This window comes from Lagenorhynchus albirostris, chromosome 6, assembly GCF_949774975.1.
Source record: "Lagenorhynchus albirostris chromosome 6, mLagAlb1.1, whole genome shotgun sequence".
NCBI classification, from domain to species: domain Eukaryota; kingdom Metazoa; phylum Chordata; class Mammalia; order Artiodactyla; family Delphinidae; genus Lagenorhynchus; species Lagenorhynchus albirostris.
The window spans coordinates 44469833-44495288 of NC_083100.1; the positions used below are offsets into that span (position 1 = coordinate 44469833).

Here is a 25456-nt window from a genome sequence, read left to right on the forward strand (position 1 = left end):
TTTATGTAAATTACTCTTACACTAAAGAAGCTATACAAAAACCAGATGTTCTTCTACCCATGATATTCAGAAATAATAGCGTCCCACACATACTTAGCTTCCCTCATATCTCCCTGAATAAATGAAGTTCTTTCCTCTCCTTTTCTTTTCTTTCTTTTTTTTTTTTTTTTTGCTGTACGCGGGCCTCTCACTGTTGTGGCCTCTCCCATCGCGGATCACAGGCTCCAGACGCACAGGCTCCAGACGCGCAGGCTCTGCGGCCATGGCTCACGGGCCCAGCCGCTCCGCGGCATGTGGGATCCTCCTGAACCAGGGCACGAAGCCGTGTCCCCTGCATCGGCAGGTGGACTCAACCACTGCGCCACCAGGGAAGCTCCCTCTCCTTTTCTTATTCTCTGTCTTTCCATTTGTGACTCCAGCAAAGTGATCTTGATTTCAGAAGGTTCTATTTTTGCTTTTGACAGTAAGGTAATATACCAAGTAAGACTGATTTTGGTCCTATACTATGCACGCATGAACAAGCACTAAGCATATACATAAAACCAGTAAGTAATTTATTTTCCCCATTACGTGTCTGATAGGAATTGATGAGTAACATTATAAGATCTAGACTCTGATCTCGCAGGCCTAGGCCACTCAGCCATCATCTGCCAACTTTGTATAAAACTACATAGTATCAGTGGAAACAGTGTGGTCTCTGCCCTAAGAACTTATAATATACACAAGTTGTACATGAAACAGAATAATAGCAAGATCGTAATTAAAGTCATTTACATGTGGGGAAAAAGCAAAGAGGGATTTCTGTCAAGTGATATTAGTAGGGAAGTCTTAAAGGGAATGATTAACATGGGCTTGTAAATGGGAAGATATTTTAGGTATATAGAATTAAAAAAGCATAAGTTTACAGGTAAACATGATTTTTGGTAGTCCCTACATTTTGAATTCTTAGAAATGAACAATTATAAAATGTCAGGGCTAGAAAGTATAAAAGAAAAATCAATTACCTTTTTTAAAGACAGGAATTATGGATGGTCCTCCATTTTTCTCCAGACTAAAAGGAAAACATTTTTATCACAAAAACTAGATATATATAAAGACTTAGTACACCCAGGTACCATGTTCAGTGCCTAATGGTCTAATTTATACATTACCTGTACTAACTATGCATGTTACCTGTAGGTGTTTTATATTCTGTGACTCGTTGACTTGCTTATCACCCAAAACATTTGGAAGAGTAATTCTGCTTGAAGTGATCAGGGAAAGCTCCATGGAAGAAGAGACACTTCAGTTAGACTCTGAAGAAAATAGGTCTTTAAATGGATGAGGTGGGGGGCGGGTATTCCAGATAGAGGGAATAGGATATGAAAAGTTACAATACTATAAAACAGCATGGCAAGTTCAAAGGGCACTAAGTAGTCTGGTGTGATTGGAATTAAAGGTATCTGGAGACATGATGGGAGATAAGCTTGGAGGATAAAGATTAGGTCATTTTATGTATTAATAAGAGAAAATTTAAACTTTACTTTCAAAGCAATGTAATACCTATGAAATGTTTCAAGCCAAAGAATAACAAGGTATACCTAAGTTAATATGATGTGTGTGGCTTTAAAAGAAGTATTATTTTAATCATCATCCTGTACATGTAACATATAAATATGGTATTACACAATTTCCCTGGTAATAAAATGTAAGTCTTGATTAAAGTTAAAATATTAAAACTGCTTATCACAGATGTGTTCCTGGTTAATTTGATGAGGAACATTTGCTGTTGTCAACTTTAATGAGGCACAGGCCCCAATCTATTCAATAGGCCAGCTTCATGGCTATAGGGTTACGTGAAACTAGCTACTCTTAGGCTCAGAGTACTTTCATGGAGGGTCAGTTAACAGTAAAATTATGGCTCTCTACATACTTCAAAATTTATACATCCAAAGACTTCTAATCTGCCATTCTTGGGGCTGAATAGGGGTGTGGGAATAGAGAAGTGGAATATACTCCAAAACAATGATGTTGTGATCCCAACCAAAATCAATCTACTTTATGTTTCCAGTAGTGGAATCAAGGAAAATTTTGTGGAACTTAATCTTTTAGTGCATTTCCCATAGTTTCATTTACATCAAATTCCTTTACAGGATTTTTATGAAAATTAAAGGGAATAGTGTATGTAAATGCTCTAAGGAGAGTGCATAGAATTATTATTAGTTATGGGAGTAATTGTTATTTGCTTACCAGTTCCACCTCACTTGGTAGCCATTCCTATAAGTTTACTGACCACTTGTTACTGCTTATAATCCTGAAAGTTGAGTGTTCACAACTCCAGAGGGTGCCATTCACCTTACAGTCATTGTAGATTTGAATGGTTACTACAACCATTTTCCAGGGGATGGCAGTAAAGTGTACTGAGGAAGGGGCATCTTTCTCTAATTCCCAAAAAGTTGCCGTATGGGCTAGCTGTGGGAGTGACTGTAAAATAATACTTCCATTATTTAAACTAATTTTTTGAATTGGTAAATATTACTTTTAACATTGTCAATTAAAGCAATTGTAATTTAGTTTTCCCTGGCTTATTATATAAAATTAGATAATCAGTTTGGGGTTTTCAGTTTTTCAAAGAATTCAAATTAAAGTGACTCTGAAGATATACTCATTTTTCTCTATACTTAAAATTGACTTATAGAACCATGATATGCTGTTGGGTCCTATTCTCTTCTATTATCGTAGAGTTAATAATATATCTTGAGTAGTTCTGTTTCCTATATGTAAATAGCACTATTTGCAGAGATTTGTAATTCAGCTACAATTACAGAAGAGAAAATATGTCCATTGTAAGGAGATTCTCCTCTTCTCTCTTTTTTCAGAAACTTAAGTTCATGATAGAACTATAACACTGAGGCAAAATCATCTGAATAAATGCCTGGCAAACTTTGCCATAACTTGAACCACAGGGTCTGATTTAGCCCTGTTTCTGCCCTGGGAATTTGGCCTAGCTTTGGATCAAGTCTAAGAGTCCCATTTGATGCCAAGGTCATAGTGGCATTCCTGGTTGCCTCAGAGCTCTCAAATGTACCCCAGTCTACAAAAAAATGGCTTCCTGGATCAGACTTGGAGGCAACCAGTCTTCCAGAAACTTTTCTGAAAGGCGGATGAATAATCCTGGCCAGACAGGATCCCCAAGATCAGGTTGTATTCTTGTCTGCACTTACAGTTCTGTTGCTAACTCGGAATTAAAACAGGCTTTGGCAATGGACATTTGGAATGAAGTTTATCCTTTGTTTTACAATGCATAGATTCATAACAAGGACGGTTCCCCGTGTTTGATCTTCCTTAAACTTCCTTAAAAATGCCTCTCAGTAATTTTACTACTGCAACTTCAAATATAGAAACAATACCTTAAGGAAGGAAGTCCCACTCTTTGTTGCATTTGAAATTCCTTTAAAAATGCTGGGTTTATACTTGCATCTCTGCTGATATTCTCTGTTATACGAAGGAACTGATTAGGCTTATTCCTGCATTCCTTTAATAAGATTCGGAAAGCATTTGCATTGTAAGTTAAGTAGCCAAGAGCACTGGAGCAAGCCATGCGAACCTAAATGAAGAGGAAACAATTTCTGCTTAACCATTGAGCTTTGTTCTTAAAATATCTAACCCAGTGCTCTCATTAAATATTTCATAGGAAAGTCTCTGTAGCTATGTATAGCAAATATGTATGTCAACTGATGGCACTCTATAGATAGAAGCATAGCAGCAATATTTTTAGGGAAGGCTGTCAATTGCCATTGATTTCTAGTAGTTGTTCTCAGTCCTGACTGCATTTTTAGAATCACCAGGAGTTTAAAAAGAAAAAGCCCACCAACTAAATACAGACTCTCTTAGTAGAATCTGGCATTGTGTATTGTTTTTAAAGAGCCACAGGTGATTCTAATGGGCAGCCCGAGTAAGAACCTTTGAGTTTGAACTAAGACAGTAGGTCTCAGTCTTCATTGTGCATTGGAATCACCTGGATAACTATGAAAATCATGTCTGTATTCCACCCCCTAGAAACTGATTTAATTACTTTGGGGTGCATTGAACTGAACATTGGGACTTTTCAAAACTGCACAGGTGATTGTAATATAGGAAACCAAGTTAGAAAGTATAGCATAAAAGTAAGTTAAAAATAAGCCGTACAGGGAGGCAACTCAATTTTCCACAGCAAAACCAAAGAAACAAGCACAAGTATCAGGCCATGGGACTCCAGAAAAAGTAATTATTTCTTTGAAGGAAATACCCTCTGCATTTGACTCTGAAGTAATTAGGTTGTTCATATAATTAATAAAAGTATATTCCTGGGAAGTTCTTAGGAGAATCTGTTCATGGTGGCATAAGAAATGTCAAAGAAAGGAACATAAACCAGGCCCATGCAGGGTATCAGAAGGTTGACATAGTGGTCTTTACACTGGCATCTGACTGCTGTATATGCCCAAAAATCTTCCACACCTTGAACAGTGGTTCTGGACTAGCAGCCTCAGCTTCTGGGAACTTGTTAAAAATGCAAATTCTAGGGCCTACACCAGATGTATTAGATCAGAAACTTTGTGAATGGAGCCCAGCAGTCTATGGTCTAACAAGTCCTCCAGGTGATTCTGTTGTACCCTAAAGTTGGAGAAATACTGCCTTAGATCCTGTGGGAAAAGCAAAGGAAACACTACTATGTGTAGTAGTGTTTTAGAGGCAAAACACTACTGTGGCCAGCCTGGTCTTCAGGTACCCTCACTCTAACCCTGTTTGGCAGGTAAGGAAAATTTTCCAATGGATTCCACTTTCATTCACTACAAATAATCATAGAAATGACAATGATTTTAATTATAAAATATTTTATAAATAATTATAAATTTCTGTATTATCCATGTACTTATTTGTAGACTGAATCTTAAAAGATTGAAGTTAAAATGAATTTGCACATTTTGTGGAAACCACAATTGTGAATGGCAAATGTAGTACTAGAAAAATAACCAAATTTTGAGTTAGTAATATGAACTATTTTTTTTTTTTTTTTAGATATTTCTTTATTTTTTTTTAATTTTTTTTTTTGTGGTACGCGGGCCTCTCACTGCTGTGGCCTCTCCCATTGCGGAGCACAGGCTCCGGATGCGCAGGCTCAGCGGCCATGGCTCACGGGCCCAGCCGCTCCGCGGCATGTGGGATCTTCCCGGACCGGGGCACGAACCCATGTCCCCTGCATCAGCAGGCAGACTCTCACCACTGCGCCACCAGGGAAGCCCAATATGAACTATTATATGAGACTCAACCTGTGGAGAAATTAGCCTGCAGAAGTGAGAGAGAGGCAAATTATATTTTAGAATACTCTTTTCAAATTAATTATTATTATTATTTTTTTACCTCTTCTTGCCTTGAGTACAAATGATAGCAGAGCCGTTGGATTGTCCCTAATGTGGTAAATGCTTCTGGAATACCACCTCTAGAATGAGCCAGGGTAGCTATTAAATTCCCTATAAATTAAACAACAAGAAAAAAATGCCTGTGTTATTTAATTGGTATAAACTGATATACTATGCTTTCATTCACTTGCATATATTAAAGTATTAAAAAAGGTTTGAGGGACTTCCCCGGCGGTCCAGTGGTGAAGACTTCACCTTCCAATGCACGGGGTGCGGGTTAGATCCCTGGTCGGGGAGCTAAGATCCCACATGCCTTGCGGCCAAAAAACCAAAACATAAAACAGAAGCAATACTGTAACAAATTCAATAAAGACTTTAAAAATGGTCCACATCAAAAAAATCTTTAAAGAGGTTTAAGTCTCAAGACATCTCTATTAATGAAGACCTGCTGAGAAAAAGCATGTGTGTTAAATATAGAATAAACTTTCCCCAAAATTATGGTTTGGTTTTCTGTCACAAATAGTAAAAGTTAAATAGGTTTATTTAAGAGTGGGGAATTTTGAAAAATCAGAGGTTTTCTTCCTCTTGGCTTCAGAATATATTTTGTTTTGAGCTTTTATGGTTTGTTTGTTTTAATGACTATGAACATAATGTTTGAACTACTGTAAGAAAATTTAATGTCCTTTTTGCAATTCAGATGGCTTTGAGTTCAGGGCTTAATGGTATTTTAAAACCAAGTAATGTATTACTTATTGAAGTTTATGATCATTGAAGTTCTTGCCATAAAAAGAAATGTTTTGAGATTGAAGTAATAAACTGATCTAGTAATTAAATAAATGTGCAGCTACGAACTTAAGATTGTTTCATTCGAATTCGTGTTTTATTTTTAGAGCTTCCGTGTGATATTCTTTCACAGTATTGTTGCTGTGTTGGAATAGGTGTAACACAAATTTTAAGACATAAATGTATTTTTACATTTGTGGATGGATACTTTATTGAGGTATTAACTGAGTTTTTGTTCTCCTTGTATTTTTTTCCAGCCTCCATTATAAGCCAGGAAGCCCTTTGTATTTATTGCCTCAGGATGAGGAGGGCTGGGTTGTATGGCTTAGAGCAAAAATTGTCTAAAGATAACCTTTCTTTCAGGCTTATATTTTCAAAAGCCTGAGTTTATAGAAGGCATTATGCCAGGGGGAAGGGACAGAGAAGTCTTTAAAGATAGGGAGTAAGAAATGGGGAACCAATGGGGAAGGGCAGAGAATCTAAGACTAAAACAGAGATAGCAGGAGCTTTTAGTGAAGAATGGCTAAGTGGTGTACAGAGGAAAACTGGACACTTGGCAACAGAAATCTCAGTCTCTGCAAAATTTTATGCTTTTGGAACATCTGGAAACCATATCAACTTGGACTTGAGCATGTCATTTATTTTACATTATACCTGAGGCCTGAATATCTGGCTTTGCTTGAGATACCCCAGACATGCATATGGCTCTGGAGATGCATATGACTCCAGTGGTGGAGTGCAGAGAAAGCCCAATAATTTTTGAGATTGTTTCTACCAGCCTGGGAAAATTAATATTTGAAAGCTAGAATAATATGGCATTTCTTGCACAGAAGAGTTTGTAAAATTGAAACCCACTACAATTGTTTTTCAGAGTCATAGAATTACTACGACATTGAATTAAGAATGTTATTTAGATAAAAATATATTTAATAACTTCTTTTAAACATGTATTTTTCCTAGTTTTCATCAGAAAGTTTTTGTTTGCTTGAATTTACCTTCCATGCCAAGTAAATACACTCCATAAAAATGTAATTTTATGGCAGCAAGTGGAGATTCCTTCACTGTGTTCAGTAATCCATTTCAGTTAAAAAAACAAATACTTTATTTTTTGGTAGTTGTCACTCCATATGGCTGTCGTTTTGATACTGTTTTATGTTGTACTGAGCATGATAGATCAAGAGAACTAATGTATTGATCATCTGGAGAGTTAGGTCTAGATAGACATAATCACACAATTAGCACTAACTATGTCAAGAACTCTGTTGGACCATTTTGCTTTGCTATATTGGATAGCAACGTAGAGAACTCTTAAATATTAGACAAATATGCACAATTAGTCAAAAGGAAACCAGACAGAGGTTATCAGTATAAATCTGCCAGTATTATTATAAAGCAGTGTACAAATTTTGTTGTTGGTAGCTCATAGTTGAATTCTCATCTTACATTCTGGAAAAAGTAATTAGGGGTTCAAAAAAGTAATTAGGAAATCAGAAATGTTCTATTTGGGGTGCACAGTAGTCTTTCATTGTTCCATGTAGCCTTAACTCTGGAGTTCCGTGTAGACTTATATGAGTTCATTCTTCAAACTGTGTGACAGAATATCAGGCTTATTATTTTATTATTGCTCAGATTACCAAAAAATTTTTTTGTAAACAGTTTTAGGTGGATATGATTAGCTTCTAGTTATTTCTTACCTGTCAAGGCAATAGTAGTGGAATGAACTGAATACAGACTATCAACTAAAATAGTAACACCTCTTGCAGTCAAAGTAATGTGGTCCACATCTATAATGACTTTAGCTAATATAATAATCTAAAAACAAAAAAGAGGCATAGAATCATTAAACATTTTCTACTCAGCTTCTGTAATTAACCTTTTATTTCTGAGGGGATACTTCTCGGAAAAGTAAGAGGGGTAATTTGGTATGACTCAATGAGAAGCGAGCTGTGTGGGGAGGACCTAGAGTACATATCCCTATCTGATCACTGCAGTGACCATCGTAGGCTGTATTATTCTTTCTACGACGTTTGCAACTTTTGCATTGTTGAAGTATGGGTTCATAGAAAATACTTCTAAAGGTCATAGGATAGAAAAAGAAGAATAAGACCAAGAAGAATCCAGATACATAAGGTTGTCTACATGGTTGAAGAATTAGGTGATCAGCTAAAGATCTGCAGTTAGAAAACTTGTCTTGGACGCTACCATGTTTCTCTACCTATTTCCTTGTAAAATAGGGTTGATGAAAATAATACTATATTTCTATCAATCTGATAGGGTTGTTATAAGCATCAGATGAGATATAAAGACAAAAGTGCCTTGTGACTTGTAAAATTCTATATAAATGAAGAAATCCTCATAGATAATGGAGTTTTTATGAAGTGAGGAAGGGACTGGTGTCAAAAATACTGTGAATTTTACAAAAGCAGTAAACGTTTTTCCAGATCCAAAGTTTATTCTAATTTTTCAGTTTTCACTAAAAAGACATACTGATTTGAAGTTTTAACCTTCAATTTTATACCTGAAAAGCTGCCATTGCCTTCTCAGTTTCAAATGTTGATTCAAGAAAAGGTTCAAAAGTTGATATGGTTATTATTCCACTTTCCAATATTAAGTATTGTTGAAAGCGACTATTGAAGGCAAAAAGGGTTAACGCATAGCCTGCTCTTAAACAAATATCCTAGAAATAGGAGAAACATGCATTATCTTTAACTTACTTCATTTGTCATGTTACTCAAGGGTAATACGTTTTGAATTCTTGCATATTAAGATACATTTCATTCGTATCTCTGGGAGTAAAATATGACATTATTAGGGAAAACAGATAATAGAGTTACCCCAGAATGTTACTGAACAGATAAAACAGAGAATTAGGTTGTGGTATCAAGGAGAAGAAAAGAGAAAAATTTTAATTTTTAAAGGGAATGTTAGATTACTGATTATGCAAATGAATACCTAAATGGTAATAGGAAACTCCACAATTTCATTAACCTTCAACTTTTGTTTCAACATATTTTTCTTCAATATTTTGAAATAGAGCTGATAAATCAAAACTTCTCTTGTATAGCATGATATATATTGAATTTTATGCATTGTGAGATATCTGTCATTTCTTAAAATAAGTACAAATTTTACAAAAATTCTACTGTACTATATTCTAAGGGAGAATAAAAGAAAAATGATTTCCTTTTAAAAATCGCATTTTAACATTCTGGGAGTAGGCAAACAGAGCAAAAGGCAATTCTCCCTTTGGCAGTCCACTTGCCAAAGATTAACAAGTATGGTCCATCTTCTAGAAAGACCCAAAAGATACAATCCTATCACTAAATCTTATTTATGATATTTTATTTGAACATAGTAGTACAGAGACAGAGAACCATTAATCTTAGTGTGAGAGAACCATTAATCTTAGTGAGTTTTCTTCTGCTGCTCTTAATCATATAAAAATGCTATAGGTACATACTGAAATATTTACAGATAAAATTATATGATGCCTGAGATTTGCTTCAAAAGTAATATAGGGGAATTGAGGGAATATATAACTAAGATTGACCATGAGTTGATAACTGCTGAAGCTAGGTCATGGGAATATTTGAGTTCACTATGCTACTTTGTCATTCTTTTTCTGATTGAAATTTTCAATAATAAAAATTATGTACTGGTGCGGCTCCCGAGAGCTCATAGCACAGGAGCAGAGCAAGCACCGCCGAGGCCCCGGGCCCCAGGAGGCAGCAGCGGCGGCCGGGATGGCAGGGCAGGAGCCGGTGGCCTGAACACTCTCTGCAGTCCCTCTCCTGGGTCTTCATGGGCCTCAACTGCCCCAGCCTCCAACTTTTCCGCCCTCTCCCTTCCCTCCCGCAAAACTCCAACAACAAAGAAAAGTAGTCCGAGAGGGAGTGGTGACACGTGTCGTCGCCCCTCCTCGCCCATGAAGGCCAGGACTTACTGAAAAATTAGAAAGGAGAGGACGCAGATAGCAGAAGCAAGAAGAACTACAATCCTGCAGCCTGTGGAACAAAAACCACATTCACAGAAAGACAGACAAGATGAAAAGGGAGAGGGCTTTGTACCAGATGAAGGAACAAGATAAAGCCCCAGAAAAACAAATGAATGAAGTGGAGATAGGCAACCTTCCAGAAAAAGAATTCAGAATAATGATAGTGAAGATGATCCAGGACCTTGGAAAAAAAAATGGAGGCAAAGATCAAGAAGACGCAAGAAATGTTTAACAAACACCTAGAAGAATTAAAGAACAAACAAACAGAGATGAACAATACAATAACTGAAATGAAAACTACACCAGAAGGAATCAATAGCAGAATAACTGAGGCAGAAGAACGGATAAGTGACCTGGAAGACAGAATGGTGGAATTCACTGCTGTGGAACGGAATAAAGAAAAAAGAATGAAAAGAAATAAAGACAGCCTAAGAGACCTCTGAGACAACATTAAACGCAACAACATTCGCATTATAGGGGTCCCAGAAGGAAAAGAGAGAGAGAAAGGACCAGAGAAAATATTTGAAAAGATTATAGTCGAAAACTTCCCTAACATGGGAAGGGAAATAGCCACCCAGTCCAGGAAGCGCAGCAATTCCCGTACAGGATAAACCCAAGGAGAAACACGCCAAGACACATAGTAATCAAATTGGCAAAAAGTATTGAAAGCAGCAAGGGAAAAACGACAACATACAAGGGAATTCCCATAAGGTTAACAGCTGATTTCTCAGCAGAAACTCTACAAGTCAGAAGGGAGTGGCATGATATACTTAAAGTGATGAAAGGGAAGAAACTACAACCAAGATTACTCTACCTGGCAAGTATCTCATTCAGATTCGATAGAGAAATCAAAAGCTTTACAGACAAGCAAAAGCTAAGAAAATTCAGCACCACCAAACCAGCTCTACAACAAATGCTAAAGGAACTTCTCTAAGTGGGAAACACAAGAGAAGAAAAGGACCTACAAAAACAAACCCAAAACAATTAAGAAAATGGTCATAAGAACATACATATCGATAATTACCTGAAACCTGAATGCATTAAATGCTTCAATCAAAAGACACAGGCTTGCTGAATGGATACAAAAACAAGAACCATATATATGCTGTCTACAAGAGACCCACTTCAGACCTAGGGACACATACAGACTGAAACTGAGGGGATGGAAAAAGATATTCCATGCAAGGGGAAATCAAAAGAAAGCTGGAGGGCTTCCCTGGTGGCGCAGTGGTTGAGAGTCCGCCTGCCGATGTAGGGGACACGGGTTCGTGCCCCAGTCCGGGAGGATCCCACATGCCGCAGAGCGGCTGGACCCGTGAGCCATGGCCACTGAGCCTGCGCGTCCGGAGCCTGTGCTCCGCAATGGGAGAGGCCACAACAGTGAGAGGCCCGTGTACCGCAAAAAAAAAAAAAAAGAAAAAAAAAAAAGAAAGCTGGAGTAGCAATACTCATATCAGATAAAATAGACTTTAAAATAAAGAATGTTACAAGAGACAAGGAAGGACACTACAAAATGATCAAGGGATCAATCCCAGAAGAAGATATAACAATTATAAATGTATATGCACCCAACATAGGAGCACCACAATACATAAGGCAACTGCTAACAGCTATAAAAGAGGAACTCGACAGTAACGCAGTAATAGTGGGAGACTTTAACACCTTACTTACAGCAATGGACAGATCATCCAAAATGAAAATAATTAAGGAAACCGAAGCTTTAAATGACACAATAGACCAGAGAGATTTAATAGATATTTATAGGACATTCCATCCAAAAACAGCTGATTACACTTTCTTTTCACATGAGCACGGAACATTCTCCAGGATAGATCACATCTTGGGTCACGAATCAAGCCTCAGTAAAGTTAAGAAAATTGAAGTCGTATCAGGCATCTTCTCTGACCACAACGCTATGGGATTAGAAATGAATTACAAGGAAAAAAAACGTAAAAAACACATGGAGGCTAAACAATACGTTACTAAATAACCAAGAGGTCACTGAAGAAATCAAAGAGGAAATCAAACAATACCTAGAGACAAGTGACAATGAAAACATGAAAATCCAAAACCTGTGGTATGCAGCAAAAGCAGTTTTAAGGGGGAAATTTATAGCTATACAAGCCTACCTCAAGAAACAAGAAAAATCTCAAATAAACAATCTAACCTTACACCTAAAGGAACTAGAGAAAGAAGAACAAACAAAACCCAAAGTTAGCAGAAGGTAGGAAATCATAAAGATCAGAGCAGAAATAAATGAAATAGAAACAAAGAAAACAATAGCAAAGATCAATAAAACTAAAAGCTGGTTCTTTGAAAAGATAAACAAAATTGATAAACCATTAGTGAGACTCATCAAGAAAAAGAGGAGAGTACTCAAATCAATAAAATTAGAAATGAAAAAGGAGAAGTTACAACAGACACCGCAGAAATACAAAGCATCCTAAGAGACTACTACAAGCAACTCTATGCCAATAAAATGGACAACCTGGAAGAAATGGACAAATTCTTAGAAAGGTATAACCTCCCAAGACTGAACCAGGAAGAAACAGAAAATATGAACAGACTAATCACAAGGAATGAAATTGAAACTGTTATTAAAAATCTTCCAACAAACCAAAGTCCAGGACCACATGGCTTCACAGGTGAATTATATCAAACATTAGAGAAGAGCTAACACCCATCCTTCTCAAACTCTTCCAAAAAATTGCAGAGGAAGGAACACTCCCAAACTCATTCTGTGAGGCCACCATCACCCTGACACCAAAACCAGATACTACAAAAAAAAGAAAATTACAGACCAATATCACTGATGAATATAGAGGCAAAACTCCTCAACAACATACTAGCAAACAGAATCCAACAACACAATAAAAGGATCATACATCATGACCAAGTGGGATTTATCCCAGGGATGCAAGGATTCCTCAATATATGCAAATCAATCAATGTGATACACCATATTAACAAATTGAAGAAGAAAAATGATCATCTCAGTAGATGCAGAAAAAGCTTTTGACAAAATTCAATACCCATTTATGACAAAAATTCTCCAGAAAGTGGGCATAGAGGGAACCTACCTCAACATAATAAAGGTGATATACGACAAACCCACAGCAAACATCATTCTCAATGGTGAAAAACTGAAAGCATTTCCTCTAAGATCAGGAAGGAGATAAGGAAGTCCACTCTCGCCACTATTATTCAACATAGTTTTGGAAGTCCTAGCCATGGCAATCAGAGAAGAAAAAGAAATAAAAGAAATACAAATTGGAAAAGAAGAAGTAAAACTGTCACTGTTTTCAGGTGACATGATACTATACATAGAGAATCCTAAAAATGCCACCAGAAAACTACTAGAGCTAATCGATGGATTTGGTAAAGTTGCAGGATACAAAATTAATGCACAGAAATCTCTGGCATTCCTATACACTAATGATGAAAAATCTGAAAGAGAAATTAAGGAAACACTCCCATTTACCACCGCAACAAAAAGAATAAAATACCTAGGAATAAACCTACCTAGGGAGACAAAAGAGCTGTATGCAGAAAACCCTAAGACGCTGATGAAAGAAATTAAAGGTGATACCAACAGATGGAGAGATATATCATGTTCTTGGATTGGAAGAATCAACATTGTGAAAATGACTATACTACCCAAAGCAATCTACAGATTCAATGCAATCCCTATCAAATTACCAATGGCACTTTTTACCATTGGTAGAACTAGAACAAAAAATCTTAAAATTTGTATGGAGACACAAAAGACCCCGAATAGCCAAAGCAGTCTTGAGGGAAAAAAGCGTAACAGGAGGAATCAGACTCCCTGACTTCAGACTATACTACAGAGCTACAGTAATCAAGACAATATGGTACTGGAACAAACACAGAAACATAGATCAATGGAACAAGATAGAAAGCCCAGAAATAAACCCATGCACCTTTGGTCAACTAATCTACGACAAAGGAGGCAAGGATATACAATGAAGAAAAGATAGTCTCTTCAATAAGTGGTGCTGGGAAAACTGGACAGCTACATGTAAAAGAATGAAATTAGAACACTCCCTAACACCATACACAAAAATAAACTCAAAATGGATTAGAGACCTAAATGTAAGACCGGACACTATAAAACTCTTAGAGGAAAACTTAGGAAGAACACTCTTTGACATAAATCACAGAAAGATCTTTCTTGTTTCACCTCCTAGAGTAATGGAAATAAAAATAAACAAATGGGACCTAATGAAACTTCGAAGCTTTTGCACAGCAAAGGAAACCATAAACAAGACCAAAAGACAACCCTCAGAATGGGAGAAAATATTTGCAAACGAATCAATGGACAAAGGATTAATCTCCAAAATATATAAGCAGCTCATGCAGCTCAATATTAAAGAAACAAACAACCCAATCCAAAAATGGGCAGAAGACCTAAATAGACATTTCTCCAAAGAAGACATACAGATGGCCAAGAAGCACATGAAAATCTGTTCAACATCACTAATTATTAGAGAAATGCAAATCAAAACTACAATGAGGTATCACCTCACACCAGTTAGAATGGGCATCATCAGGAAGTCTACAAACAACAAATGTGGAGAGGGTGTGGAGAAAAGGGAACCATCTTGCACTGTTGGTGGAAATGTAAATTGATACAGCCACTATGGAGAACAGTATGGAGGTTCCTTAAAAAACTAAAAATAGAACTACCATATGACCCAGCAATCCCACTACTGGGCATATACCCAGAGAAAACCATAATTCAAAAAGACACATGCACCCCAATGTGCATTGCAGCACTATTTACAATAGCCAGGACATGGAAGCAAGCTAAATGCCCATTGACAGATGAATGGATAAAGAAGATGTGGTACATATATACAATGGAATATTACTCAGCCATAAAAAGGAACGAAATTGGGTCATTTGTTGAGACATGGATGGATCTAGAGACTGTCATACAGAGTGAAGTAAGTCAGAAAGAGAAAAACAAATATCGTATATTAACATGTATGTGGAACCTAGAAAAATGGTACCGATGAACCGGTTTGCAGGACAGAAGTTGAGACACAGGTGTTGAGAACAAACGTATGGATACCAAGGGGGGAAAGCCGCGGGGAGTTGCGGATGGTGGTGTGCTGAATTGGGCGATTGGGATTGACATGTATACACTGATGTGTATAAAACTGATGACTAATAAGAACCTGCTGTATAAAAAAATAAATAAAATAAAACTCAAAAGTTAACAAAAAAAATACGTACTTACAAAATAGTCACCTGGTCACAGGCAAGAAGAAAAGTATTAGGTACAAAGGAATAGTGTCCAGACAGTGAAGCAGGTGGTAACAATCTTGGAGGAAAAGTAGAATGATTGAGAGTGGAACCGGCAGTAGAAGGAAAGGGAGAAGATGGGTGTCCCTGAGGAATAGGGTAATGAGAGTAAAGTGTGGAAGGAACAGAGTGGAGAAGGAAGAAATGTAGTTTAGAAAGTCAGTCAGACATGAATCTCATCCTATTTTTGCCCATATTACAGCAGCACTTCTCCATCTTTTTGTGTACCGCACTAGAGTAAAATTCTGTATTTAAAAAAATTAATGCAATGACTTCATTTCTCCCCCTTACAATCCTTATTCCTTCCTCAAAATCTCCCAGAACTGAGAGAGACATAGCTGGCAATTTTCTCCCCTTATTGCTAAATGCACTGTAGATAACAAAAGTTTGGCAGTTTCTCTATTTCTCTAGGGCTAGTGTGGCCCATGGACCAGTGTTAGTCCACAAAAATCTTTGACAACAGGATTATAGAAACTGAGAATAGATATTTAAAAGAAACAGCTCTTCCTTAGAGTTAAATACCAATTAATAAATTAATAAAGAAGGGAATTCTTTTTTATAATCGCCATTAGGCAGATGCCAGAGTAATTATTATTACATCAGTGGATCCTAAAATTGGTGAGCAAAAGTACGATGCAAAACAGAATATTTCCATAGTCTCAAAGCGTCTCACCTCAAGATACTTGTTAATTAGAGTGAAGTAAGTCAGAAAGAGAAAGACAAATACCGTATGCTAACACATATATATGGAATTTAAGAAAAAAAAAATGTCATGAAGAACCTAGGCGTAAGACAGGAATAAAGACACAGACCTACTGGAGAACGGACTTGAGGATATGGGGAGGGGGAAGGGTGAGCTGTGACAGGGCGAGAGAGAGGCATGGACATATATACACTAACAAACGTAAAGTAGATAGCTAGTGGGAAGCAGCCGCATAGCACACGGAGATCAGCTCGGTGCTTTGTGACCGCCTGGAGGCGTGGGATAGGGAGGGTGGGAGGGAGGGAGACGCAAGAGGGAAGAGATATGGGAACATATGTATATGTATAACTGATTCACTTTGTTATAAAGCAGAAACTAACACACCATTGTAAAGCAATTATACCTCAATAAAGTTGTTAAAAAAAAAGATACTTGTTAATTACAAAGGAAAGAACAATAACTTTACAGTGGAGAAATATGCCAGACACCACTTTAATCAGGCACCCAAAGTTAACATTGCCAGTTATAAGGTATATCAACGTGTACCCCCTGAAATGATGCACGGGGAAAGTGAGTGAAGACTACGGTATTCTTGCCAAAATGCATAACCTCAGTTTAACTGTGAGAAACATCAGATAAATTGAGGGACATTCTACGAAATAACTGGCCTGGACTCATCAAAAATATCACAATCATGAAAGACAGAAAATCATGAAAGACAAAGGACTGAGTGTCACAGATTAAAGGAGACTAAAGAGACATGATAATTAGATGCAATGTGGGATCCTGGATTGAATTCTGGAATAGGAAAAGGACATTGGTGAGAAACTGGCAAAATTTAAAATGAAGTCTGCAGATAAGCTAATACTATTGTATCGATGTTAATTTCCTGGTTGACATCCAGGAAAGCTATATGAAGGATAGCCAGAACACTCTGTACTATTTTTGCAAATTTATGGAAAGTCTAAAATTATTTCAAAATTTAAAATTTGGTTGCTTTAGGGACTTCCCTGGTGGCGCAGTGGTTAGGAGTCCGCCTGCCAATGCAGGGAACACGGGTTCAAGCCCTGGTCCGGGAAGATCCCACATGCTGCGGAGCAACTAAGCCCATGTGCCACAACTGCTGAGCCTGCGCTCTAGAGCCCACATGCCACAACTTCTGAGGCCCACATGCCCAGAGCCCGTGCTCTGCAACAAAGAGAAACCACCGTAATGAGAGGCCCCCCCAAAGAGTGTCCCCCGCTCACCGCAACTAGAGAAAGCTCGCGCACAACAACGAAGAACCAACGCAGCCATAAATAAATACATACATACATTTGGTTGCTTTAAAATTATTTCCCCATAACAGATTGCTGCATAAAAGGCTATTCCTTTATTACAAATAGTTTGAGAACCAACACTCTAGAATACTGGGTAAGAAGTGGATGACTGAGTTTTGAAAGGTCATAAAATTAGGCTAAAGTTTGATGCATCCAAAAACATTTGTTTTTTGTCTCTTCACCAAGCATTAAAATTGCTACATTTCAGAATGGGAGAAAATATTTGCAGGTGAAGCAACTGACAAAGGATTAATCTGCAAAATATACAAGCAGCTCATGCAGCTCAATATCAAAATAACAAACAACCCAATTCAAAACTGGGCAGAAGACCTAAATAGACATTTCTCCAAAGAAGACATACAGATTGCCAACAAACACATGAAAGGATGCTCAACATCACTAATCATTAGAGAAAAGCAAATCAAAACTACAATGAAGTATCACCTCACACAGGTCAGAATGGCCATCATCAAAAAATCTATAAACAACAAATGCTGGAGAGGGTGTGGAGAAAAGGGAACCCTCTTGCACTGTTGGTGGGAATGTAAACTGATACAGCCACTATGGAGAACAGTATGGAGGTTCCTTAAAAAACTAAAAATAGAACTACCATATGACCCAGCAATCCCACTACTGGGCATATACCTTGAGAAAACCATAATTCAAAAAGAGTCATGTACCACAATATTCACTGCAGCTCTCTTTATAATAGCCAGGACATGGAAGCAACCTAAGTGTCCATCAACAGATGAATGGATAAAGAAGATGTGGCACATATATACAATGGAATATTACTCAGCCATAAAAAGAAACGAAATTGAGTTATTTGTAGTGAGGTGGATGGATCTAGAGTCTGTCATACAGAGTGAAGTATGTCAGAAAGAGAAAAACAAATACTGTAAGCTAACACATATATATGGAATCTAAAAAAAAAAAAGTGGTTCTGATGAACGTAGGGGCAGGATAGCAATAAAGATGCAGTCGTAGAGAATGGACTTGAGGACACAGGGAGGGGGAAGGATAAGCTGGGACAAAGTGAGAGAGTAGCATTGACATATATACACCACCAAATGTAAAATAGATAGCTAATGGGAAGCAGCTGCATAGCACAGGGAGCTCAGCTCGGTGCTCTGTGACCACCTAGAGGGGTGGGATAGGGAGGGTGGGAGGGAGACACAAGAGGGAGGGGATATATGTACATATAGCTGATTCATTTTGTTATACAGCAGAAACTAATACAACATTGTAAATCAATTATACTCCAATAAAGATATTAAAAAAATGAGACTCTGCACATTAAAAAAAATTGTTTTATTTCAAGATGAAATATGACAACTATGAAAAATATGGGACAATATTATTCCATCATTACAAACTAACAACCCACCAAAGAGATTTTACATTTCTTAAATAATACATTTGAATATTGCCATGAAAAAAACTTGATGAAATTTTGAGGATGTAGTCTAAAAATCATTTTCTTCTAAATGAGCTCTAATATTTTGTATAGTTATTACCTTATCTTGTGAGTGAAGAAGATAAAGGACATCAGCATAATTAAATCCTTCATTTTCTTGTAATTCATTCTGTAACTGATCATTTCTTAGGACAATGCATGCCAAGGAAAATGCCACTTCAACCTAAAAATGTGATTTTCAAAAATTATTTTTCACTCATGGTTTATCAAATGACATATTTCATTATACAAATATTTATATAGGATATACCAATTCAAAGATACCATAAAATCCATTAATTCCATCTCTCTGACTAGTATTTAGAGAGTGGCATTTACAACTTCTGGAGAAATGTCCCTTATAATTTTTAACAGCTGAGAAAATATCCGTCTGTGTGCTGCACAATCACAAAGCTTCATTTGAGGGCATAGCGGGAGGCAACAAGGGCCTGCAGGACATGTGAAGAAGTTTCTCTTAAGTGCATAGTTGCATTCCTTCTACATCTAAAAAAAGGTTTTTTTAATTTCCTAGCATGAATTATAAAGCTGTTCTGAACTGCTTGTTAGCTACTGACCATTGAATTAATTGAAGCAAAACACTGGCAGGTAGACCTGAGGAAGTTTTCCTCTTCTAGCTCTGGAGTCATTTAAGGAGGTTGCTAATGAACCTTGTTTATTATTGGGCTCAGTAGACAAATTTTTAAAGCACTACACCATGCATTTCTATGAAAAGTGTGAACTTGAAAAGCATGATTATTATTGCAAAATTACTATAGAATCTTACTTGAGGAAAAGTATTAAAATGTATTTATGTTTTGTTTTAACAAGTTTAAGAACTCAGTGAAAATGTATACTGAAATACAGATAGATGCAGTTGAAGTAAACTGGCCATGAAAATGCACATTTTAAAATAAAAATGTATTTTTATGTGGCATTTTCCTTCATCTTGTGAAATTTATTTGTACTTTAAAAGTCGTTGCAGTTTTTATGTATAATTCAAGCCAAAAAATTGCTAGCATATGCCTCTTCTTTTTGTTTCCCCAATCAACTCCTGTAATGAAATAATCTCTTTCACAGCAAGAAAAGCCAGATAACTTATGACATCTTTTCTGATAATAAACACATTCCTTAAAAGAAACAATGCTATGTTTACTTATATATTTTACTCCTATATTATTTTTATTTTCTCATTTCCAGCAAAACACATACCAAATTTTGAAGAGAAAATATATTTCTTGTTTGTCTTTATAATTTCTGTCTGGCCAAGTATAGACGTCCTGAATTTCTAAAACCTTAGTAAAGGATTTGAATAGATGTGAATGTCGTTTTATTAAAGGCATTTTACTAGAAGTAAATGGAAGAGTGAATGACTCCTCAACAACTCATACTAATACCTAGCAGTGTCCACCCTTGAGATAACTATTGCTGCCAGACAACACAGACTGCTTTGTAGACGGCAGGGCTGTATTGATGGTGTGGTACTGACAGGATTCACTTATATTTGAGAAATTTTGCTACATAAATCACACATCCTCATTATCCCCACCCAGTTTTAGCAACCATTATCTGAGGAAGTAGGGAAGAAATTCTATGGATAATCAAATATCTGAGGAATAAAACTTCTTTGATGAGTAAAGACATGAGACTTTCTTATTATATTTGAAGAAACCATATTTTAATAAAATTTAGTGGTATCTTTGCTACTATCTTTGTAGCAACTTTTTTGTTTAAACTTCTAAGATTTTGTTTAAAAGGTTAAATATTTTTATTATACTTGTGAGCTTGCCTAAAGATACAAATTATTCTTAAAAAGTCATTTATGTTAATTTTTACTATATCACACAAAAAAATCTTATATATACCTTAATGTTAGGAGAAGGGTGATTTCTCAGTAGTTGGATAAGTACTGGAAAGGCCTTTTCTTCTACAAGAAACTGTTGACTAATGGGATTGCTTGTATGGGCGACACCTGTAAGAATCCACAACTCCATGAGATAATATTTTTTCCATCTTGAAAATGGTAAAGTCAAACATAGCTCAACATATTTGGTTGATAATGTGTCCTAGTGTAATATGGTTGGTAAATTACAAAAAGAAATGCTATATTGACACTATTTTTCCTTAATTAATTTTTTAAAAGGCAAAGTGGATAAACACGGAAAATATTACTGTTAGAAGTGTAGATGGTTTTCTAATAGTCACAGAACAAAGAAATTAGAAGTGCTGGACTATCAGGGAATAATAATGTAATAGCTATCATTTATTAAAAAATTATTATGTACAAGGTACTTTAGCTTATAGTTGCTACTGTTTTCCATAAAAAGTTTTTTGTTTTGTTTTGTTTTTTGCAGTACGCGGGCCTCTCACTGCTGTGGCCTCTCCCGTTGCAGAGTACAGGCCCTGGACGCACAGGCTCAGTGGCCATGGCTCACGGGCCCAGCCGCTCCGCAGCATGTGGGATCTTCCCGGACCGGGGCACGAACCCGTGTCCCCTGCATCAGCAGGCGGACTCTCAACCACTGCGCCACCAGGGGAGCCCATAAAAAGTTTTTTTTATAAAAATAACTCGAGTAATCACCTGGTTAAATTTCTGGATTCCTTAAATACACATACTAAAAAGATAATCTTACTTTTCCTTTTAAACATACTACTTTAAATTGCAGGTCTAATCTCAATGAAGAAACTCAGATCATCTCTTTCTAGTGGACATGCACAAACAATTTAAATTTTGTTCTTTTGCCAATAAATGTCACAACACATATGCAGTGGGTTTACATACTTAAATATAAATACAAGATTGGGCTCCTTTATGAACAATAAAGAGAAACCACCTACTTATTATGACCTGGGGAAGTTTGAAGGGACTAAGGGAAATATTATAGAAGGAGCAAAGAATACTTTGGTTTCCTTGTCCCCTACTCCCCCCACACTGGCCACCAGGGGATGTACACAAACACTAATTACATGAATAATCTTCATTCAACCGACAGGTATTGAATGCCTGGTACACCAGGCACTGAGGTAGGAGGTAGGGCTAAAAAAAGGACTTAGAATCTCTACCCTCAAGGAGTTTATATTTTATAGGGTGAGCAACTATTTAAATATATGATTTCAATACCATGCAATAAGTGCTTTGACAGAGGTTAGAAAACTACACTTGAAGCACAGAAGAGGTATTGCTCACTTCAGAGTAGGTGGAAAAGGAGTAGGTAGGGAGATTTCAAGGGGTGAAGATGCTGGAGGTTGGTTTCAAAAAAATTACTATTTTTAATAATGATGATTATAATGATGATGGTAATGTTATAAGATGAACACCCTCAAAGCTCTGACTGAAACTTCACACGTTAATAATGGAATGGAACTCAAAAATTAAGTTGGGAAAAGAATCACTACAAGCAGTAGGCTGAACAATTCTCAGAGCTCACACTTGTCTAGGGATGGTTTGTGTTCCTACTGGCCGGAGTGTAGATACCTCATAATACACGGGACTATACAAAGAGATGGAGTCCTCTGAAAGGAATCATCCCAAAAGCACAGAGTTAAGTTAGTTCCAACGTAAAGGCTGCTCTAGACTTGTCCTAGGAAAGGTTAAAAGCTAGGTGCAAAAGGTTCTGATCCCAAGTAAAATAACTGCATGCCAGAATAAAGCCTAACTCTCTGTAAAGGAAAACAATAAGATCCAGCATATATCCATTTAAAACTCACAATGCCCAGCAGTCAATCAAAATTTCTTATGCATGATTTTAAAATATGAAATACCTAAGGTAAAACTGGCGAAAAATGTGCAAGAGTTGTACATTGGCAACTATAAAACATTGCTGGGAGATATTAAAGAAGGCCCAATAAATGGAGAAATATACCGTGTTTATGGATTACAAAACGTGATATTAATGGGATGCATGTTCTCCCCAACTTTACTTATAGATTCCATGCAATTCCCATCAAAATAACAGAAGGATCTTTTTTAGAAATTGGCAGGTTAATCTTTTAAATTATATGGCAATACAAGGGAACTGAAACAGCCAAAACAGCTTTGAAAAACAGCAAGGTCAAAGGACTTAATGCTATCTGCTTTCAAGATTTACAGTAAGCCTACAGTAATTAAGACAGTGAGTATAACATAAAGATGGACAAATAGTTAAATAGAACTGAATAAAAAGTCAAGAAATAGACCCACAAATATCTAGTCAATTGATTTTTGACAAAAGTGCCTAGCTAATTCAATGGAGGAAAAGATAATCTTTTCAATAAATGATGCTGAAGCAGTTGGGCAGCCATATGTGAGAAAATGAATCTCAGCCAACTCAAAATGTATCATGCATCAAAATATAGAGGAAAACAGAAAAACTTTATGATCTTGGGTTTAGCAGAGAGTTCTTAAAGAGGACACAAAACCTACAAACTGAATAATTTTTAAATCAATGAATTGGACTTCATCAAAATTTAAAACTTCACCTCTTCAAAAGACTCTGTTACAAAAATGGAAAAATACCACAGACTCGAAGAAAATTTATGCAAAACATACATTTAACAACAACAAGAAAAGAGCTGTATCTAGAATTTATAAAGAAGGCTTACAACTCAAGACAACACAATGTATAAAATGGGCAAAATATTTGAACAGATACTTTAGCAAAGAAGATATACAGGGCTTCCGGGAAGATGGCGGAACAGTAAGACGCGGAGATCACCTTCCTCCCCACAGATACACCAGAAATACATCTACACGTGGAACAGCTCCTACAGAACACCTACTGAATGCTGGCAGAAGACCTCAGACCTCCCAAAAGGCAAGAAACCCCCCACGTACCTGGGTAGGGCAAAAGAAAAAAGAATAAACAGAGACAAAAAGATAGGGACGGGACTTGCACCAGTGGCAGGGAGCCGTGAAGGAGAAAAGGTTTCCACACACTAGGAAGCCCCTTCGCGGGCGGAGACTGCGGGTGGCAGAGGGGGAAAGCTTCAGAGCCGCGGAGGAGAGCACAGCAACAGGAGTGCAGGGGGCAAAGCAGAGAGATTCCCGCACAGAGAGTCAGGGCCGACCGGCACTCACCAGCCCGAGAGGCTTGTCTGCTCACCCGCTGGGCCGGGCGGGGCTGCAAGCTCAGGCTCGGGCTTCGGTCGGAGCGCACGGAGAGTACTGGGGTTGACGGCATGAACACAGCGCCACGGCTAACCGGGAGGGAGTCCGGGGAAAAGTCTGGACCTGCCGAAGAGGCAAGAGACTTTTCCTTCACTCTTTGTTTCCTGGTGCGCGAGGAGAGGGGATTAAGAGCGCTGCTTAAAGGAGCTCCAGAGATGGGCGCAAGCCGCGGCTAAAAGCGCAGACCCCAGAGACGGGCGGGAGACGCTAAGGCTGCTGCTGCCGCCACCTAGAAGCCTATGTGTGAGCACAGGTCACTATCCACACCCCCTTTCCGGAGAGCCTGTGCAGCCCGCCACTGCCAGGGTCCCGGGATCCAGGGACAACTCCCCCGGGGGGAACGCACGGCGTGCCTCAGGCTGGTGCAACGCCAGCCTCTGCCGCTGCAGGCCCGCCCCGCACTCCGTGCCCCTCCCCCCCCAGCCTGAGTGAGCCAGAGCCCCCGAATCAGCTGCTCCTTTAACCCCATCCTGTCTGAGTGAAGAACAGACGCCCTCCGGTGACCTACACGCAGAGGCAGGGCCAAATCCAAAGCTGAGCCCCTTGGAGCTGTGAGAACAAAGAAGAGAAAGGGAAATCTCTCCCAGCAGCCTCAGAAACAGCACATTAAAGCTCCACAATCAATTTGATGTACCCTGCATCTGTGGAATACATGAATAGACAACGAATCATCCCAAATTAAGGAGGTGGACTTTGAGAGCAAGATTTATTATTTTTTCCCCTTTTCCTCTTTTTGTGAGTGTTTATGTGTATGCTTCTGTGTGAGATTTTGTCTGTATAGCTTTGCTTCCACCATTTGTCCGAGGGTTCTATCTGTCCGTTTTTTTTTCTTAATAATTACTTTTTATTTTAATAACTTTATTTTATTTTACTTTATCTTCGTTCTTTCTTTCCTTTCTTCCCTCCTTTAGACAACAAATCATCACAAATTGAGGAGGTGGACTTTGAGAGCAAGATTTATGATATTTTCCCCTTTTCCTCTTTTTGTGAGTGTGTATGTGTATGATTCTATGTGAGATTTTGTCTGTATAGCTTTGCTTCCACAATTTGTCCTAGGGCTCGATATCCATCCATTGTTTTTTTTTTTCTTTCTCTTAATAATTATTTTCTTATTTTAATAACTTTATTATATTTTATCTTAATTTATTTTATTTTATCTTCTTTCTTTTTTCCTTCCTTCCCTCCTTCCTTCCTTCCTTCCTCCCTCCCTCCCTCCTTCCCTCCCTCCTTTCTTTCTTTATACTTCTACTAATTCTTTCTTTCTATTTTTTCTCCCTTTTATTCTGAGCCGTGTGGATGAAAGGCTCTTGGTGCTGCAGCCAGGAGTCAGTGCTGTGCCTCTGAGGTGGGAG

At 37.6% G+C, this 25456-nt stretch overlaps 1 protein-coding gene across 1 annotated transcript in view; it reads right to left on the reverse strand.

Annotated features, from left to right (window-relative positions):
- Positions 1–25456, reverse strand: part of ANKAR (ankyrin and armadillo repeat containing) — an 84473-nt gene that overhangs the window by 730 nt on the left and 58287 nt on the right. Inside the window, exons 17-23 of the mRNA XM_060152466.1 lie at positions 20824–20930; positions 19023–19145; positions 8680–8838; positions 7856–7973; positions 5380–5489; positions 3390–3586; positions 1005–1051 (exon numbers count right to left, since the gene is read on the reverse strand). Coding sequence (XP_060008449.1) covers positions 1005–1051; positions 3390–3586; positions 5380–5489; positions 7856–7973; positions 8680–8838; positions 19023–19145; positions 20824–20930 — 861 coding nt within the window. The remainder of the gene's footprint in view (positions 1–1004; positions 1052–3389; positions 3587–5379; positions 5490–7855; positions 7974–8679; positions 8839–19022; positions 19146–20823; positions 20931–25456) is intronic.